This window comes from Taudactylus pleione, unplaced genomic scaffold, assembly GCF_031769625.1.
Source record: "Taudactylus pleione unplaced genomic scaffold, aTauple2 ptg000086l, whole genome shotgun sequence".
Classification (NCBI taxonomy): Eukaryota; Metazoa; Chordata; class Amphibia; order Anura; family Myobatrachidae; genus Taudactylus; species Taudactylus pleione.
The window spans coordinates 33,244,285-33,264,925 of NW_028284488.1; the positions used below are offsets into that span (position 1 = coordinate 33,244,285).

General features: G+C 41.8%; 2 protein-coding genes across 2 annotated transcripts in view; one reads left to right on the top strand and one right to left on the bottom strand.

The window, feature by feature from the left end:
* The window catches only part of FAM185A (family with sequence similarity 185 member A), a 113,537-nt gene extending 94,427 nt beyond the window's left edge, over positions 1-19,110 (top strand). The window contains exons 5-8 of the mRNA XM_088468832.1: positions 11,064-11,105; positions 12,979-13,074; positions 16,056-16,190; positions 16,629-19,110. Coding sequence (XP_088324958.1) covers positions 11,064-11,105; positions 12,979-13,074; positions 16,056-16,190; positions 16,629-16,744 — 389 coding nt within the window. The 3' untranslated portion in view covers positions 16,745-19,110. The remainder of the gene's footprint in view (positions 1-11,063; positions 11,106-12,978; positions 13,075-16,055; positions 16,191-16,628) is intronic.
* Positions 18,583-20,641, bottom strand: part of FBXL13 (F-box and leucine rich repeat protein 13) — a 252,029-nt gene continuing 249,970 nt past the window's right edge. Inside the window, exon 21 of the mRNA XM_088468829.1 lies at positions 18,583-20,543. Coding sequence (XP_088324955.1) covers positions 20,381-20,543 — 163 coding nt within the window. The 3' untranslated portion in view covers positions 18,583-20,380. The remainder of the gene's footprint in view (positions 20,544-20,641) is intronic.

Genomic DNA, 20,641 nt, shown 5'->3' on the forward strand with positions numbered 1-20,641 from the left:
TTGTATGGGCGATCAGCTGACCACCCGTAAACTTGAAGTGGCAGCCGGGAGGAGGGGGTCACAGCGCAACCCCCGGCCTGCGAGACCCGTGGACAGAAAGATGATGATGGTTGTTCAGTGTGTATGTACAACCATCATCTGCAGATCACTCGATCTGCAGATATATCTGCTAGGTGTGTACTCAGCTTTCGGGCAGTGCGCACGCACGAGCCCTGGAGCGAGTCAGAACTTCACTTGGGGCTCGCAGCAAAACGGGGCGGCTGTCGATGTTGATCGACAGCTCGCCCCGTTTTGTAGGCGGGTCGGGGTGGCTGCACAAACGGAGGCTTTCCCGAAGGAACGCCTACCGTTTGAGGGCGGCCCTAATGATTAATTAGAGCAGGAAGTTCACTGGGGCTTGCGGTGGATGAGACCCTACCACAAGGGTCTCATCGCAAGCCCGATGGTTGCGACCATCGCCAGGCCGCCCGCACAAGCTGTGGGTGGTCACCCACAGCTATGCGTGCGGCCTGTAGGCAGATTTTTTTCTTTTAAATCCGCCCTGATTCAGAGCGAGCTCTCGCAAATAGCGAGCGCCTCTGAATCAGGACCTTAGGGCCTGATTCAGAGCCGGACGCTCTGACAGAGCGGATGCTCTGAATCAGGGCCGGCCTTCTTGTTTTTTAGAGTGGCCTCCTGGCCGCTCGCATAGCTGTGGGTGACCACCCACAGCTGTAGCGAGCGGCCAGGAAGATGGTTGCGATGGTCAAGGCCATCGCGACCATCGGGCTTGCGACGAGACCCTTGTGGTAGGGTCTCAATGCCGCAAGCCCCAGAGAGATTTTGGCTCTCTCAGAGCCGAAATCTCTCCCACTGACATCACAAAATCTCTCCCACACGACATCGTGATGTCAGTGGGGCCGCCCCCAAACAGAGGCGTTCACATGGGAACGCCTCCGTTTGGGCAGCCACTCCTCCGGCCTACCTACTAAAGGGGGTATGCTGTCACTCAACATTGACAGCACGCCCCCTTTGGTACGAGACCCGGAGCAACGGTTTGCCCGTCGCTATCCGGGTCTCGCGCATGCGCACGACGGAGCCGGCTCCGTCATGTGCACTGGGCCACCATCGACCCGCTTGCGAGCGCATACCGCTCGCGAGCGGGTCTGAATCAGGCCCTTAGTCCCTTGTATCACTAGTAGGGATGGTCTTCGACCATCAATGATTCATAATCATCGATGGTTTATGACCGATGTTGAATGCTTTTGCCATCAATGGGGGAGAACCAGATGATTTCCCTCCATCGATGTCTAAGCATAACCGAATGTTTTTTTTTATTTATTTTTTTTACCAAGTGCTGGGACACAGAGCATAGCTCTGCCCCCCCACACCCGCAAAGCCTCGCCCCCATGTTCTGATTGTGCCACGGGCCAGTCAGTAAAAAGACAAGGATGACCATCGGTTTGTGATCTATTGAATAGTTTGTAACCATCGATGGCAACCACCGATGGCCATCCCTAATCACTAGTTCTCAATGCAGAAGCTGCAGCCAGACTGAGAAGAACACGGAGACACTACAAGACAAAAGTCTGAACTTGCCAATTGCATGGTTAGTGCAAGAACTGTTCAACTGCCGTACTTAATATTTTTTTTACTCCTGTTGCCAAAGGCTTCCCAAAATGAAACTTCTACCAAAGAGAGGTTGTATTTATCTGTATAACATAATTTATGTACAGAAAAATTAAACATAAAATTTTTTAGATATCCAAGGTCAAAAGTCACATCATGTGACCTTGAAATATAGTCAATAATTAAATATAAAACTATTTTTATGAAAACTATGGTTCCTTAGCTTCAAAACAAGACCAACATGAAAGTTCTACCACAATTAGAAGCAAAGTTATGATTAGTTCTAGTTGACCTTGCAGGCATAAATTTTACATATTTTGTCATGTTTGCAACCCTGTTGCATGAGCACCGTGTATCACTGAGGGCTAAAATTTTACATATGAAAGTTACTTTATGCCGTCTATTACCCTACCAAATTTTATGAAAATCTGAGATGGTCGGGTTGAAGTATAACTTTTTTTTTTGTGATGAACGACCCATATCTGTACTGGTACATTGCTGCTGTGGCACTACACTCCTGTATCTAGGCTGAGAGCATCTCTGTATTGGTATATTGCTGCTGTAGCTCTGGTGACCTGTGCTTTGGGTGGGAGAGTATAACAGGCACATTATCCTTCCAATAGTGGTTCTAGGGTTATAATGTCTTTGTGCTGTTGTATTACCTCTTGAATAATAGAATCATGTGTCTACAGCTCAAGTCTGGTTATGCTGGAATATTGCCCCTGTAATAGTGGCGTCTTGGCTTGGCTCACAAGATGATGAAGACCATTAGATTCCTATGTAATGCATTGTGCATCTGTGCTTCTACTCCCACCTGTTTACACCTTTCCCTCCTTGAAGTGTAAGAGCATTATTACTATCTATTTTTTTTAATTGAATTCGCCTGTTCATATGTGGGTGTGGTATAATGGATCAACAGTAATTAGATCGACTGTCATTAGACCAGGTGGACGACATGGTCAAAAGGTCAACAGGGACAAAAGGTTGACTAGCAAATAGTCAACAGGGTTATAAGGTCAACAAGTTCAAATGGTCTACACATTTTTTTGTAATTTGACCTTAAAACTCCCCCTGGTGCCTAACCCTAACCCTCCCCCAATGCCCAAACTTAACCCTAGCCTAACCCTCCCCTCCAGTAGCCTAACTCTAACCATCCCCCAAGTGCCTAACCCTTACCCTCACCCTAAAAATATTGAAGTACCATAAAAACATGACAACCATTTTTGTGTCAACATTTTAACCCTGTCGACCTTTTGACCATGTTGACCTATTGCCTGTGGATCTAGTTACTGTTGCTCTTCCATCTGGATACCTCCATAAGTACACTCTCTACAAACTGTAGTAGCTGATCTAATAAGTATCCTCCATAAAAAGTGTACTTTTTGTAAAAGTGGCTATGCCATCTAACAACTCCTAATTTCCTAGTGTAAACCCACACTCTTCAGATGGTTCTTTCCATAGCCTTTTTTTTTTATTGTCTTTCTTATCCTTCACTTGCCGTGCAACTGTTGTGTAACTGTAAAATGATGTGTACAATACTCATCAAGCCACAGTATTCCCTTTATGCTATTAATAATTCCAGAGTAAAGATACAAATCAGGGAGGATGACTAATTTCACTTCCTCAGAAACCCATTTTGGCAGCATGTATGCTTTGGCTATATTTTCTAACAGTTCACTTTAGATGTAATTGCTAAGAGATGTATCATTTTATGTAGTTTACTTGTATACAGAGAGCTACATGTGCTTATGTTATGAAAATACTCTGTATAGGAGTACAGCATCAGTCATTGTAAATTAATATACAGTGCATCCGGAAAGTATTCACAACGCTGCACTTTTTCCACATTTTTGTTATGTTACAGCCTTATTCCAAAATGGAATAAATAAATTTTTGTCCTCAAAATTCTACACACAATACCCTATAATGACAACGTGTAAAAAGTATTTTTACGATTTTCACAAATTTAATAAAAAAAATAAGTATTCACAGCCTTTGCTCAATAATTTGTTGATACACCTTTGGCAGCAATTACAGACTCAAGTCTTTTTGAATATGATGCCACAAGTTTGGCACACCTATCTTTGGGCAGTTTCGCCCATTTCTCTTTGCAGCACCTCTCAAACTCCATCAGGTTGGATGGGAAGCATCAGTGCACAGCTATTTTCAGATCTCTCCGGAGATGTTCAATCGGATTCAAGTCTGGGCTCTGGCTGGGCCACTCAAGGACATTCACAGAGTTGTCCTGAAGCCACTCCTTTGATATCTTGGCTGTGTGCTTAGGGTCGGTGTCCTGCTGAAAGATGAACCGTCGCCCCAGTCTGAGGGCAAGAGCGCTCTGGAGCAGGTTTTCATCCAGGATGTTTCTGTACATTGCTGCATTCATCTTTCCCTCTATCCTGACTAGTCTCCCAGTTCCTGCCGCTGAAAAACATCCCCACAGCATGATGCTGCCACCACCATGCTTCACTGTAGGGATGGTATTGGCCTGGTGATGAGCGGTGCCTGGTTTCCTCCAAACATAACACCTGGCATTCACGCCTAAGAGTACAATCTATGTCTCTTATGGTCTGAGAGTCCAAACTCCAGGTGGGCTGCCAACAGGGGCGTATCTATAATGGGTGCAGGGTGTGCGGGGAACACGGGCCGCACACCCTGCACCCATAATATTACTTACCCCTCCGGAGTCCCACGTCTGCGCTGGTGTCCGGCGCTGTACACGACTTGAAAATGGCCGTGGCGGCCATTTTCCCATCATTTGCGCATGCGCAGTACAGGGAAAATGGCCGTCGCGGCCATTTTCCCGGTGATCTGTACATACACTATAGACTCTGGGCACACACTAGTGCCCAGAGTCTATAACTCCGGCGCTGGCCTCGCACAGCTCAGTGCGCCGCCGCGCGGAGAGGAGGGGGCCCGTTTCACACGGGCACACGACCCCCTCCTCTCTAGAAATGCCCCTGGCTGCCATGTGCTTTTTACTAAGGAGTGGCTTCTGTCTGGCCACTCTACCATACAGGCCTGATTGGTGGATTGCTGCAGAGATGGTTGTCCTTCTGGAAGGTTCTCCTGTCTCCACAAAGGAATGCTGTAGATCTGACAGAGTGACCATCGGGTTCTTGGTCACCTCCCTGACTAGGGCCCTTCTCCCATGATTGCTTAGTTTAGACAGCCTGCCAACTCTAGGAAGACTCCTGGTGGTTCCTAACTTCTTCCATTTACGGATGATGGAGGCCACTGTGCTCATTGGGACCTTCAAAGCAGCAGATATTTTTCTGTGCCTTTTCCCAGATTTGTGCCTCGAGACAATCCTGTCTCGGAGGTCTACAGACAATTCCTTGGACTTCATGTTTGGTTTGGGCTCTGACATGCACTGTCAAGTGTGGGACCTTATAAGACAGGTGTATGCCTTTCAAAATCATGTCCAATCAACTGAATTTACCACAGGTGAACTCCAATTAAGCTGTAGGAACATCTCAAGGATGATCAGTGGAAACAGGATGCACCTGAGCTCAATTATGAGCTTCATGGCAAAGGCCGTGAATACTTATGTACATGTGATTTCTTAGTGTTTGTTTTTTTTATTAAATTTGCAAAAATCTTTAAAAAATGGGCGTGGTCACACAATAGTATCCACAATTTAAATTGCCCCACAAGTTGCACAATCTTATTCACATTACACCACACAGTAGTGTCCCTTATATACATAATGCCCACAGTAGTTCCCCCTTATACAATGCCCACAGCAGTAGTGCCCCTTACACATAATGCCCACAGTAGAAGTGCCCCTTGCACAATGCCCAATGTAGTAGTGCTCCTTACTCAAAATGACGCACAGACACACACAACACAATATTTACCTGAAGCCCCACTCCTGTGCCCGCCGCTGTCTGACTGCTCCTTGCGCTTGGCGGCTAGGTTGCTCATGACAAGGAGACGTGAAATATCGGAGTTCGAACGGGGCATGATGGTGGGTGCTCGACGGATGGGTCATCCCATTTACGAAGTTGTGTGGATATTCAACATTCCCCAAGCTATGGTGTCATTTGTGTACCGGGAATACCTCATGAAACACATTACCACCCACAGTGCAGTGGCTGGCCACGGGTGCTTAATGATCATGACCAGCGGCATCTGGCAAGAATTGTCCGTGGTAACAGATAAGCAACACTGGCTCAAATCACATACACATTCAATGCAGGAGGTACCAGGTGCATATCCCGCAGGTCAGTGCAGACTTCTTTAGCTTCATGTACCCCACAACGATGGAATATTCCAGTAGGATAATGCACCGTAATCGGTCCCAAGTTGTCCAGAATTGGTTCAAGGAGCATTTTGGAGAGTTTTTGTCAAATGAGCAGTTATGGGACATTGTGGAGAGGTCCTTTCGCAGCCAAAATTCTGCAACTACAAATATCATGGAGCTGAGGGAAGCTATGCAGATGATGTCAATATCTCTCCAGAGGTCTTCTGTTCAGCTGTGGAATCGATGCCACATCAAGTTGCTGCACTTTGCTGGGCTAGAGAGGGTCCTACATGATACTAAGCATTTATCCCATGACTTTTGGCACTTCAGTGTAATTGCACCCATATCCCCTCTAGAATGTTAGAGCTTGTGGATTGGGGCCCTCTCTTCTCCTTTGGTCAATATGCAATTATGCCATTTATGTGTTGCAATTATATACCGTGGCTTGAAAAAGTATTCAACCCCTAAAAAGTCAGCAGATTGTCTATTACAAATGACACACAGATTGTTGCAGGCAATATTTTAAGTGCAAACCACTATTTACTTAAAGTAAAATTTCAAACTCAAAATGTAGTGTTTGCAGAATATTTTTTTCTAAATACATAAAAACTAAAAAAAAACCTGCTGCTTGCATAGATATTCAATCCCTGCAGGCTTACTACATGGTAGTCCAACTGACTTAGAGCTGTTATAGCAGCAAAAGCTGGTTCTAAATTCTACCAGGTTTGCACACTGATTTTTGCCCATACTCCTTGCAAATCTGCTTCAGATTGCTTGGATGACATTTGTGAACTGCAATTTTTATATAGTCGCAAATTCTTAAATGGATTGAGATCTGGACTTTGAGATGACCATTGTAGAACCTTTGCTGCTGTTCAACCACGCCAGTGTTGCTTTGGCCTTGTGCTTGGGATCATTGTCCTGCTGAAAGCTACATTTTCTGCCGAGCTTTAGATTACTAGTAGACTGAATCAGGTTGTCTTGCACTGTCTCCCTATATTTTGCACAATCCATCGGTCCTTTAATTTTAATAAGATGCCCAGTCCCCATTGAAGATAAACATCTCCATGACATACTTCACTGTTGGGATGGTGTTTGCTGGCGAATGGGCAGTGTTAGGTTTGCGCCACTCATGGCATTTTGAATTTGGGCCTATAAGCTCAATTTTTGTCTTTACTGACCACAATTATACCACATTTTAGCTGGGTTACTATTGTTTTCAGGTAGAATTCATACATGCATTGATGTGGCTTTTCTTCAGTAATGGCTTCTTTCTTATGACCCTCCCATACAGGCCAGATGTACGGGTGCCGGTCTCCCAGCGTAGGGGTAATGATAGGCGTCTAGATTTCAGACACTTGTCATGTAACCCTAGCCGGGATTGAGGAGTCGGGCTTCCTAAACGTATACCTTCCTATCTTGTGCATATCTATAACTTAATCTTTAATTTTCTTACAATGCTCTTTGGTCTTCATTTTACAGCTTACCATTAGATTTACAGTATGACCAGTGATCAGGGGTCTTGTATATATTATGTTGACATTCTGACAGCATACAGATAAATGTTCAGAACGTTGACATTAAGAAAAACATTGTCAGAATGTCAATAGTATTTTAGGATAAGGGTTATGGTGTTCACTGTAGATTTTTTTGGGGCAAGGGGTTAGACATTAGGGGGAGGTTTAGGGTGCTGGGAGGGGGAGGTTGGGTTTTGAGTGCGGGGTGGGGGAGGTTGGGTTTTGAGTGCGGGGTGGGGGAGGTTAGCTTTTGAGTGCTAGGTGGGGGAGGTTAGCTTTTGAGTGCGGGGTGGGGGAGGTTAGCTTTTGAGTGCGGGGTGGGGGAGGTTAATTTTCTTAGAATGCTCTTTGGTCTTCATTTTACAGCTTACCATTAGATTCACAGTATGACCAGTGATAGGAGGTCTTTTATCTGTATGCTGTCAGAATGTCAACATAATATCTACATGTTCAGAACATTGACATTAAGAAATAGATTGTCAGAATGTCAATAGTATTTTAGGATAAGGGTTATGGTGTTCACTGTTGATTTTTTGGGGGCAATTGGCTGGTCACTGAGGAGAGCTTTTGTTAATTTTGAAGGGCAAGATTTTAGCTGTGACGTAGTGCCAAAGCTATGTGGCATATTATGGATTGTGGGCACTAATATGAGCCATAGTATATGTATTTATTAAATCTAACCTAATCAACATCACGCTGCTCTTTCAATTACCCCCAAACCTCCACATGCCTCTTCAATGCCCCTCAGACCAACACACATGCCCCTTCAATTCCTATCAGACCACCTCACATGTCCCTTCAATTCCTGTCAGACCACCTCACATGTTTCTTCAGTGCCCTATACATAATTGGCTTAAGGTAGTAGGGTATCTGCATCATAACAACTTTGCTGTACAGGTGACAGATGCCTTTTTCCTACGTCTGTTCCATAATGAAGTGTTGTCATTTTATTTATTTTTTCTTGTGGTCTGCTGTGTAATAAAAGGTCACAGTGTTTAAATCAGTCTGTTATTAGAGGAGTAAAAAAATATAAGGTTATAAAAATCTAATGCTGTGTTATACATACCGGCTCCAGGGTCATGTCCCCTTCTCGCCACTGTGACTCACTGGAGCTGAGATGGTCCTCATGCTGCACTGTTCATGAGGATGCTAGAAACATGGAAACAAGCAATCCCCCTACAGGGGATGTAGGCAGCATCCCGGCGTGCAGTATGCAGACTGGCGAAACACCTGCGCTGAAATCCCGGCACCAGAATCCTGACCGCCTGCATCCCAAAGGTAAGTATCGGGCGTTATGGGGACGGTTAGGGAGCGGGGTTAGACGTTAGGGGGAGGGTTAGGTTTAGGGTGCGGGGAGGGGAGGTTAGATTTAAGCACTGGGGGGGAGGTTAGGTTTAAACACTGGGGTGGGAGTGTTAGGTTTAGGGTGCGTGGAGGTTAGATTTAGGCACTAGGGGGAGATTAGGGTTAGGCATCGGGGATGGAGGGGTAGAGGTAAGTTATACCTTATATCCTTATGGGTGTCGGGATGCTGCTGTTTGTATTCTGACCAGCGGCATCCCGACCGCCGGGATCTCATACCCAACCCCCCAAGAAAGTACAGGAGGGGGGACGAGTTCAATCTCCACAATGCCGATTCGTCACCTCCTCCAATGGAAACTTTTGTCTTCTGGTCAGCATGGCGCCCCAATTAAGGGCAGGGTGCATTTACGTGTTTAAAATAATAAGTTGTGACGTCCTGGTAAAAAAAAAAAAGGCTAGTGTGAACACTAGGTGACATAAGGGTTAGGGTAAAGTTATACATGTCATGACATTCACAATGTCAACATTCAGAGCATGTCGACATTATGCAGTTGACATTACGAATGTCGACATAATTTACCGCACCCCAATTATCCCTAAAAATTTGTAATGATTCACAGGTAGAGGCTAGCTGAAAGCCAATTGGCAGCAGCGCCGGCTCTTGGGGTGTTCGACCAGTGTGGTCGAACAGGGATGCCACCCCATAGAGAGCGCACCCCTCCCCAGCATCCCGATTTCAGCGGCACACTGTCCCGCTGTTCCACCCGTGGGCTGAAGTGGCCCGCGGTTGGTCTAGTCGGGATGTTGGACCATGGAGGCTGAATGGATGCTGCTCGCATGCGTGCGGCATCCATTCAGTGCTGGGGGAAGCCAAGCTAGTGTCAATTGCTGGGCTCCCCCCAGCCTGACGTTCCACAGGAGGCGTGCCATGCGGGCACGCCCCCAAATAATGTCACTTAAGGGCCATGGCCTATGAGAATTAGGCCACGCCTCCATTTTTGGTCGCAAAAGAGGCGCCATACACCTGGCCGGCACAGGGCGCAACTAGCCCTGGAGCTGGCCCTGATTGCTAGGGCAATATATTTAATTTGAAACTTCCACAGCACAGGAGTTGAATACTTATGCAAACAGAATTTTTCAGCTTTTATTTATTTTTTTAAAATCTGCAATTAAAGAATTCTGAGTTTAAACATTTTATTTTAAGAGCCTACTGGTTCACAATGAAAATACTGCCTGGAACTATATGTATAGGTGATCTTTGTAATACAGATTGTCCTCTTGGGCATCTTTCTACTTCTGTATACACGCACCCACACCCTATGTACAGTGCTACAGAACCCTTGTGTCGCAATATAAGTAAAAGATAATATTTCAGCAAAGTGGCCAACTTTTTGTTATTTGGACATATGGCTGTTTCTAAATATTGGCCAACTGTTTATTAATGATTGCACAAGTATTATGTCAGTATTTGTGCGATTTTGCTGTGAAATTTTTCTAGTTTCTAGTTGATGTAATTTGGAACCAGAATTTTGGCAAAATTACATTGGCTAAATTTTATATTCCCCAATCGCACTTAACATCAGTCCCTGTCTCATATAAGCTTTCAGTATAAATTTGCCAACAGATATATACATGCACTACCAGTAAGTTTTTTGGATTGTAAAAGGAAACTGGAGGACACAGAAGAAACTAGGGAGGGCAATCCCGGGTATCGGTCGGGATCCCAGGATTTTGGCCTAAAATTGCGGGATTTGAATCCTGGGATTTCGGAATTAATGTGCGCATGCGCAGTTCAGTTTCTTTTTTGCACGGTTTAATTGTGTTTTTTTATGCCGGGCAGCACTGACCATCTGCAGCACCCGATCAGACACTGCCTTGGCCTCCGGCCTGTGCGCAGCGTAACATGACGTCAGAGGTCACACTGCACAGCCCCACGTTGGACCACCCCTTCAGCCAGGCCCATCCGACCCATTGACCAAATGAATCCCAGGATTGAGCGTTTTTTATCCCGAATCCCGGGATTGAAAAACGAGCCAGGATTGGCTTCCCTAGAGCAAACCCATGCAAACATGGAGGGAATTACAAACTCCACACAGATGGGCCGCTGGTTGAATCAAACCCACGACTCCAGCGTTATATCATAGATGATTGGATTATAATGCTCCTATGAGATTTCATAACTGATGTTCTCCAGAACCATTGCTAAGAGCAGCTAAATAATATATAGAGAATGACTTGTATATTTCTCAGTAATAAGATATTATAAGAACAGGGCATTTGATTTATGGTAATAGCTCCATAATTTTAAAGTCATTTTAGAAATTGTAGAATTAATTACCTGAAAATAAATCTTCTTACATTGTTTAATATTCTTATTTTGCTTTTTATAGGTGATACGAAACTCAATACAGAACATGGGAATATTACAGTAGGTATGCATTGTACCTGATCCATTCCATTATATAGAAGTAAACATTTGTCCTTATCCAAGCATGCATGTGTTCTAGTATCAGTACTACTCTACATGGCATTTCTTATTGTACAGCTACAGTAACTACTGATTAGCAGTAGATGAAAAGTATAGTGACTACCCTATACTATGGCTGTGGCAGTTTTATTAATGTCATCCTTATTACAGTTGACGATAGTTACAGTTAATCTGGATATGTGCATCTATAAATGAACACAATCAGCACTTCTACAGTAAGTGTTTTGTTAATGCGTATATGAGAGTACTATTAGTATTCCTATATGTTGATTCTAAAACCTTTAGAGCAGCAAGGAACACATTGTAAACACTACAGTACATTCACTCCTTGCTTCCCTACAGACACAGGTATTAGTTTGGGGGTACATGTATTTCTTCTTACAAGCTGATACAAATTTGCATCTGCCTGTAGTAATATGCTGACAAAATGATGACCGTGATCAGTTATCTGTAGAACAAACGGTATACAATTTACTGTATTTAATGTAAATTACAGCAGTGGGTTACATTTAAACAAGAATTCAAGTGTAGGCAAAGGACAGGTGTACAACCTATATTCACTTCTGAAGTTCACATTGGGCGATAGTACTTGTTTGATAGGGCTGCCTGCAGTAATACTTAATTACAGGAAATAGGAACCTCTTTGCAATTTTACAATACTACACCTCATGAGACAGAAGTATGTGATAGGGTGCGCCACCAGTGGGTGTGGTAATTCCATGTAGTGGGTGTGGTCTTGTCATATAGGTGGTGATTCATTCTCCTCCCCTGTAACACATTTAGCTTCTGTAGTGTCACTTCCCTCCCCCTCTCCCCTGTAATGACACATCCTCACAGTAACTCTGTAGGGAAACCTACCTCCTATCACCTTTTGTAGGACCATATTTACCTTTTTCACACTTGACTATTTCACATCTCCTCCCCATCCCCGCAACACATCCCTTCCGTTGCAGCACATTCTCCACTCTTAATCGCTTGAAGGGGCAGCAAAAAATCTTAATGTCCTAAAATATGTAGAATTTACTACAGGAAAGAGGAACATTGTACACTTGCATTATGTGATCGTGTCCAGGTTTCAATCTACCAAGATTAATTCAGTAACATTTAAGCAAAAATGAGTACATTTAATTATTAAGATTGGTTTGATTGTGTACCCCACTCATTTCTATAAACAGAAACTTTATTATAGATCCATGTACTGAGGTGTCCATAAGGGCCAAGTTTGGCTACACACTGAGCAAAAGTCTGTGGCTAAACTGAACAAGATCACCACCTTGCTCCCTGTATAACACGGCTGGTAATGCCGATGGAAAATGGACAGACTCACATGTAACTTTCATTTCCTGGTAACTCTGTATCTATTCATGGGAGCATAACTTTAGTGTGAGAAAAGGTAGTATTAATATTTTCATGGATTTATCTTTATTTACATTCTTGGACATAAACATGAGTCTCTCTCTGCAGCTTAATTTATGCTGTTAGATGTTAAAATATAATGAAAAGTTCCAGAACCTCATGTATTTTTGGTAACAATTTAGGGTTAATAAGTCTCAAAGCCTACCTTGTAAGCATTGACATTTCCTTAGTCAGCTGCTATTCATAAATCAAATAATCTTAAAACTTGAATCTTTCTGATGGGACTCATTCATCACATCTGTGATAATTAGGTGTGGTAAATTCCATCATGCATGTATGTTATGAAATGGCATGTTTGGTGCATTCACATGTTTAGCTTCTCAAAGCCACTCTATGGAAAGAAAACTACTTCACAAGACTGGTAAAATGTGTTTTGTTTTGTTTTTTTTACTCTTTTTCAGACTCCACAGATGGATGTTTAATGGCTGCTACTAATCAAGGAACAATAGATGTTTATGTCAGCCAAGCTGGCAAGGTACATTTGAAATCTGACAAAGGTGAGCATATCATTTCAAGATTTTAAATACATTTGAAATGTAAAGAGAATATCCCACACTAGCTGTACCCTCTTCAAAAGTAGTAGATTGGAGTAGATACCTCCCCTGGACTACCCAACTACTAGAACAGTACTGCTGCTTTTATGGTCCCCACAGAGGTGGTTCCTCCACGCTCCTACAACAGTTGAATCATATTTACTGAACATATTTGTTGATAGTTACCACAATAAAAGTTATTAGGAAGGAGGTGCTTCTTTGTCTTGCATTATTCTAATGTAAGATAACAAAGAGAAAAGTATTCCTATGTTGGGCACTCACACACTTCTTGGTTCATTCAATATAACAGCGTTATAGTACAAGTTCAGATCTAGAGTTTTAAAATATGACTTTTATTTTTTAATTAATAAATAAGTTATATTTTAAAAGGCTATATCTCTACTTGTACTATAACGCTGTTATATTGAATGAACCAAGAAGTTTGTGAGTGCCCAACATAGGAATACTTTTCTCTTTGTTGTCTTATTGTCTAATCCAGTGGTTCCCAAACTGTGCGCCGTGGCTCCCTGGGGTGCCTTGGGACACTTGCAGGGGTGCCTCAGCTTGATGATCCAGCACCAAATCAAATTTTTTATGGTCAATGTAATGTTAATATGTGGACAAACAGAAGCGCAAACCTTTCCACCACCACATAACTGACACTAAGGATGACAGGTCAGCACAATTTACTTCACTTCATTTTTTTTCTGAATTTCTCATTAACAAACTTTTGGCTTAGGGCTGCCGTGAAAACAATGCTGATACTCTAGGGCGACTGTGATTCAAAAAAGTTTGGGAACCACTGGTCTAATCTGTTTCTTGGTGCACCTCCCTGTACAATACTATTTGTCAAAAATATATACAAATAGGAGCGAAGAACAGTTATAAAAGACTGGAGTCTCTGCAGGCATACTTTGTGTTTTATCTGTATTAATATAATTTAATGCAGAAGCTCATGTAACAAGCTTGTGTAGCAGTTGGTATCCAGAGCAGGTGTAAGGAGAAATTGGCATGCTATACTTTATCATTTGTGCTACTGTATCCTGTATCAGCAACATTCTGAACATAGTATAAAGCTGGTCAAACCAGGGTTGCACGATTTAAATCAAATGATTAAATCATGATTTAAATCATCAGGGTTGGACGATTTAAATCAAACGATGTAGCTGTAGCTCTGGATCGTGCACAATCAGTGAGGTCATACAAGTGTGGAAGAAGTTGTTTGCTGTGGTGTCAAATCTCTTCAAGATCATCAATGTAGTAAAGATGGCAAAGGCAAAAGCTAAAATTGACTCACAAATGCCCACTTGCTGGCTAATCTACTTGATCCTCGGTACAGGGGGAAAAAGCTTAGTCCTGCTGAAATTGAGACTGCTATATAGTTTGCTCATTCCAATAATCGTCAAATTATGGACACTTTACGCCTAGTATCTCCTCTAGCCTAGTGGATGTCCTACGTAGCTCAACTTCAGTTAGACACTTCTGTAGTAAATCCTCTGAAGCAGATGGTCACCGCAGTTTCATTAAGTGCAGGAATTGAAAGGATTTTTTCCACGTACGGTTTTGTACAATCCAAAACGAGCAACAGATTGGGAAATGAAAAAGCAGCTAAGCTGGTGGCTTGCTACAGAGACTTTTCTGTTGAGGACGTGGGCAAAGACATGTACATGTTTGACTCAAACAACTGATTGAGTGAAATTCAGAGCCTAATTGTACTTCTTGATGCAACTGTTTAGTGTGTATATATTCTATTACTGTGTTCATTTTGTTACTGTTCTCACTTCAAAAATTGTTCATTTATTACTAAAACAAGGTTTAAACATCTAAAATTAAACAGTTTACTTTTAATTAAAAAAATCAGATTTAAATCAAATAAATCAGATTTTTTTTATTTTATTTTAATAAAAAAAATCAGATTTTTATGCAACCCTGGGTCACACACAATCCAATTTGTCATCCAAAGAAGTAACTGAAAGATTCTCTAAACAATCATGAAATGTTCTTCCTATACCTAACCAACTTCCATCAGACCAGCCCACTTCACTCCAACTGAACGATTCTGATGTCACAAGTAGGCTGACACTATGCTTGCTTATATTGTTTAAAAAAAAATGTTGGTAAAGCATTTCACATGTCATCAGACCCCATCCTCCATAATATTTGACACACACATTGCCGTGCCCACTAGCTTGTCAAGCATACCCTTCTGCAACACATTACACATTCTTCCCTTCCTGCACAGCAGCTTGTCATATGTGAGGTGCCCACCTCTATAATACGGGACACTTGCAGTCCTCTCCTCCACCCTTGTTAGAGACTCACAGTTGATATGATTTAACCAATTTGTCTGAATGACCGTTTTTGGCATTAGAGGCACATGATCAAGCTGGCCACACATCTAAAGATTATCTGTCCAACCAGCCAACTAGTTGATTGGTTGGAATGAAAATCTGGTTAAGGTATGAAAGCAAATGACAATCAGCAATTTGCTCCCAAACGCCGAAAAATGGACAAAAACTGTTGTTTGAACAAATTGTTTAGACCAAACATTTAACAAACTTGTCTGAACGACCATTTTCATCTGTTTTCTGGCATTTAGGAGCAAATTGCTGATCTTCATTTACTCCCATACGTTACCAGATTTTCATTCCAACCAATCAACTAATTGGATGGTTGGACAGATAATCTTTAGATGTGTGGCCAGCTTTAGTTATCGTTTGCTCTTATACATTACCTGATTATCGTTCCAACTAGCTGGCGGGTTGGAAAATAATTGGGTAATGTTTGGCCAGCTTAAGTCTTGTCTAAAATGAGTTGGGAGTAGGAGTTGTATATGTGTCAGAATGCTGAATTGCGCTATTTACATCCATGCTTCATACCAATTCCAGGTTGTGGTTTAGTTGCTACTTTTTTAGCTGTTGATATGCTTTCATTGTTATTTGTAGGAAGCATTACATTAAAAATACCAACAAACCTTCAGGCCTACTTACAGCTGTCTGGAGCTCACATTAATGTTAGCCCTGAAGTACCATTACAGGAAATTGAAAACACCTGCAGAGAGGAACAGACCATACTGAAAGGTAAGATTGGCCTACAGGAAGCTATTTTCACTTCAGTAGTTTCCAGTATAGAAATCTGTGGGTCTGTTCTGGCATTACTTTTAATAGGTACCATCTTTCTTTGTACGCTGTTATAAAGCTGTCAAACGTGTAACTACTGTATATGAGACAGATTACAAAAATAACCATTTCTGGAACCAATTATATGCATAATAAATTAGCTTATTTAAGACAAGCAGTTTCTCAATATATGTGGACATGGTACATTGGCTAACACTTCGTTACAAAGATAGATACGTTACCCTAAAAGGGAGTAACCATAAAGGAGAGTTGTACACGAGGAGCAGTGTGACATGTGCAGTACTCTTCTATTATGTGATTCGCAATCAAGCAAAACTAAAAATGAGCAAAGGAAGGTTTAGCTTCATTATAACATTTGTCCTTATGTGTCATTTGCAGCCACTATGAATTTGGTTAATGAAACGCAAAGCTGGATTAAGGCAGAATCTAGGAGAGGCACGGTGTACCTGAAACTCCAGGACTGGCTGCAGTCACTGAAACTTCGTACCACCTGAGCTTCCTACACAACACTGGATATTACTGACTTTTCTGGGCGGATCAATGCGACATTTGTTTTCCGTTACAGCTACAAATTGAGCCAACTTTAAAATACTTTAAACAATTGAAAAGGATTGTGGGATTGACCTCTCTCATTATATATTCATCAGGACAGTAACACATAATTTGACCTTAACCTTGTATAACTGTTACTTACAGAGTATAAAAAGCATACAGGTAAAATGTTAATGTGTGCTGGCCACAATATATATGTGTATGTGAGTGATGGACAATTGCCTTCTGGGTATGCGCCAATATCATAATTTTTATATGTCAACTTATTGACTGGCGTACGTTTATAAAACCATTGCCTGAAACTGCAGAAAATTAAATATCAAGTAATAATGCAGCTTTAGTAAGACCTTGTCTGATGCACTGTGCCTTGTACAACTACATGGATATGTCCAGTCTTCCATATAGCTCGCTCTTTTAAAGTAGAATTGTAGAGTGGCCTTCTCTTTACTATTATAATAGAAAAGCCTACAATGCATAAATTGTGATCTGGGGACAAAGGTACTATAGTAGAGCAAAATCTCAAATTTCTATTTTTATTATCAAAAAAGTTATCATCCAAGTATTAACGGGACAAACCCCTCTAAAACATGTATATGCATTTTTGGGTACAGTATGGGTTTTTTTCTCTACAGGAGAACCAGTGATTATTGTGCCTTTTGTGGTGTTTATGGAGGTCTCTGGTATACTGTGCGCTGTTTGGATTACTTCCTTGGTGTGTAGAACAGGCTAACTGATCCATGGGTAGCATCCTTAATGTGTCTGTCTCAAGGTGATCCAGTTCTTTTTTTTATATGATTATAAGAAAGTGTTCCCCGCACAATAATGGTTAGCCTTACTGATCTAAGCTGCTTGTTCCAGCTGATTCATATATAAGGAAAGTGACACTGCACTTTACAATTAAAATGTATAAAATGTTTTGTAATACATGATTTAAACTGCATCTATAAGGTTATAATGTACATAATTTACATGGTGCCAATATGTTATCTAGCAGATGTACCATTTATCTGCATTTGGTGCATCGTGTACAGTTTGAGGGACAACATGTTCATCATTTTACTACTCTTCAACCTTTAATAAATATAGCATTACATTCAGATAAAAATACTTTTGTCTTTAGCCTGATTGCTCCCTTTTTCTGCCTTTTCCATCCAAGCTTACCATTATTTTCCCATCAATATACTATTTGGTGAACCTGTTACTCCTCACTCCACATTGATAACATAGGATTTCCTTCTCTTTCTTTCTTCTCCCAGGAGTTTCATTTGTGCTAAGAGAACACATGGGAAAGGGGTCCTAGACTGCACACCCTGAATATATATAATGGGAGGTGCTACCTGTTGAGACTGTTAATGCAGACACAAAAAAAAAGATAAATCACAGATGCACAACTAAATAAATATATATATACTTTTTGCAATAAATAGAGGTTTTTAGCATAATCATGGCCACCCCAGGGCATCGCTCTAATGAGAAAGGTGAAGTGAAAAGTAAGATAGATAAGAGCAGCTAAGAGAACACAAAGTGACATGGAGGAAGACTTGGTGCATACGGTTTCTCCTTTTCATGTGTTGGAAGGAGTGACCGGTTAGTGCCCAGCGCCTTTATGCATCTGTGTGACTGGCTTGCAGTTCCTACGGCTTATAATTATAATGATGACCTATAACTCAGATTCAATAACAGCAGCTTTCATTGATTGTATTGATCGTCTTTTGTGGGATATGTTTTATTGTGATAAGCAGAAGAAATACAGTAAGAAAAGCTTTATTTTAGGTTCTTATTCATTTTAAAATAAATTTATTCATCATAGTATTTAACTAAAAAGTAAAACGTTTTTGTCTAGTTACATTTTCCTGAACAGAAAAAAACAAACCGATTATTCAATAGCAACATTAAAATGATGATCATTTAAGCTGATGTGCCAGGGTGTGAGGTCTAGATGAGCAGCGCAGAATGTTCAGTACAAGAACAGATGGTTTCAGGTAGAAGCGACTCTTGTCTTTAGATGGGATATTATGATACGGTGTTTATTGCAAAACAGAGCATTGCGTCATAGTCATGTGAATGATCCAGTCTGCATAACAAAATAATCATTGCATTTTCCTACCTAACAAATGAAGTGCAAAAACACCAAACTCTAGAACAAGACAGGTAAATTATGTCAAAAATCTTAATAGCCTGATGCCATATAAAATAATGCTTCCTTATCAAGACATTTTATGTATGCTGTGTAATATTAACTGGAATCTAGTCCATTGTACTAATCTGTGACTTGTTAAAGGATGCTGTGCATATGGGGTGTTTGATTTGCAAAAATAAAATAAAAAGTTTTGTGTATGTATGTATATATGTGTGTGTGTGTGTATATATATATATATAATATTTTTTTTAAGCAAATCTTGCAGTTTAAGTTAAGTCCAAGAAGTTTTCCACTCAAATTTATTCTGGTCTCATAATCGGGGCCGGATTAACGAGGGGGTGACGGGCAGTTGACCCCGGGGCCTCCACACCCACCAGGGGTTAAAGTGGGCCGGAACGGCAGACGAAACCAGTTCCGCCTCCTCCGGCCCACCTTACCCCGGCCCTGCAGGGAGGCTCCATTTGACGGGTGCCTGCTGAAATTTTGTTACTAGTGGGTGCCCGGCTCCTTCCCGGCAGCGGCATCCGGATCTGGAGCTCACACCTGAGTAGCGGCCAGCCGGACGGACGTGGATACCAGAGCAGGGCTTAAGGTAAGTATTGTGGGTTTTTTTCACTACAGGGGCATTTCTACAAGGGGCATCACTACTGGGGCACAACTACTGGGGGCATTATGTATAAGGGGCACTACTGTGTGTCATAACATGAATAAGGGACACTACTATGTGGTGTAATGTGAATCAGGGGTACTATGTGCGGTGTAATGTGGATAAGATTGTGCAACTGGTGAGTAATATTTCATGAGGGTGCCTATATGTGTGTCTTTTTCCTGTGGGTGTATATTGTGCGTGTGCCTGTGTTTTGTGTTTTCATGTGGAGCCCATGGGCCCCATTTCACATTGAGACATAACCCCTTTAGCACTCCTTTCAGTATTTAACAAACAGCGCTAAGCTTAGCTTCTAGCTGTTTGTCAATGTACCGCTTACGCGCGATACGATCCCCATTGTGCATACCCCCATTTCGTCCATATTTAATACGGGCCCCCACAGACATTAATTTGGCCCTGCTCATAATGTCCTTCACTTCCTAAAATGAAAGCTGCGTCCCCAGTTACTGACATGCTCTTTCCCCTCAGTGGAGTGCTGGGAGCACATATGTAATCTGTTCTCCCTTGGGCTCTTCCTCCCAGTAGTACAGTACTAGAGAAATAGTCTCTCTCTCTTATTGTGAAAGTGGTGATTTTACAAAATGTATTTATGGAATAATGGAGAAACTTTCCAGATATTCTAGGAAAATGTATGCAGAAATGCTGATAACAACGGAAAAGTCAGAGACACCATGGTGAGTGACCTTGTAAGAAAATATTTACAGACATGTTTTAAAAAGATATAATATGTTCTTATCAGAAAAATGCCACGACTAGAAACAGAACTGACTACTATCCATCCATGGGCTCATCTGCTGTTTCCTCTACAGTCTCCTCTGTATGTGACACGCCATTTAGTAGGTTACCGTGACGGTCATATCTAAACCAGGGTGGAGGATCATCTGTGCTGTATTCCAGTGTTTGATACTTGGATTCAGCTTTCGAAACAGCTGCCCTGTGGAATAGAAATATAAAATGTATATGAAATAGAATTGTTTTTTTAATGCTTCTACACAAACCTGTGTAGTTTAGTTACTGTAATTCTATGTTTGT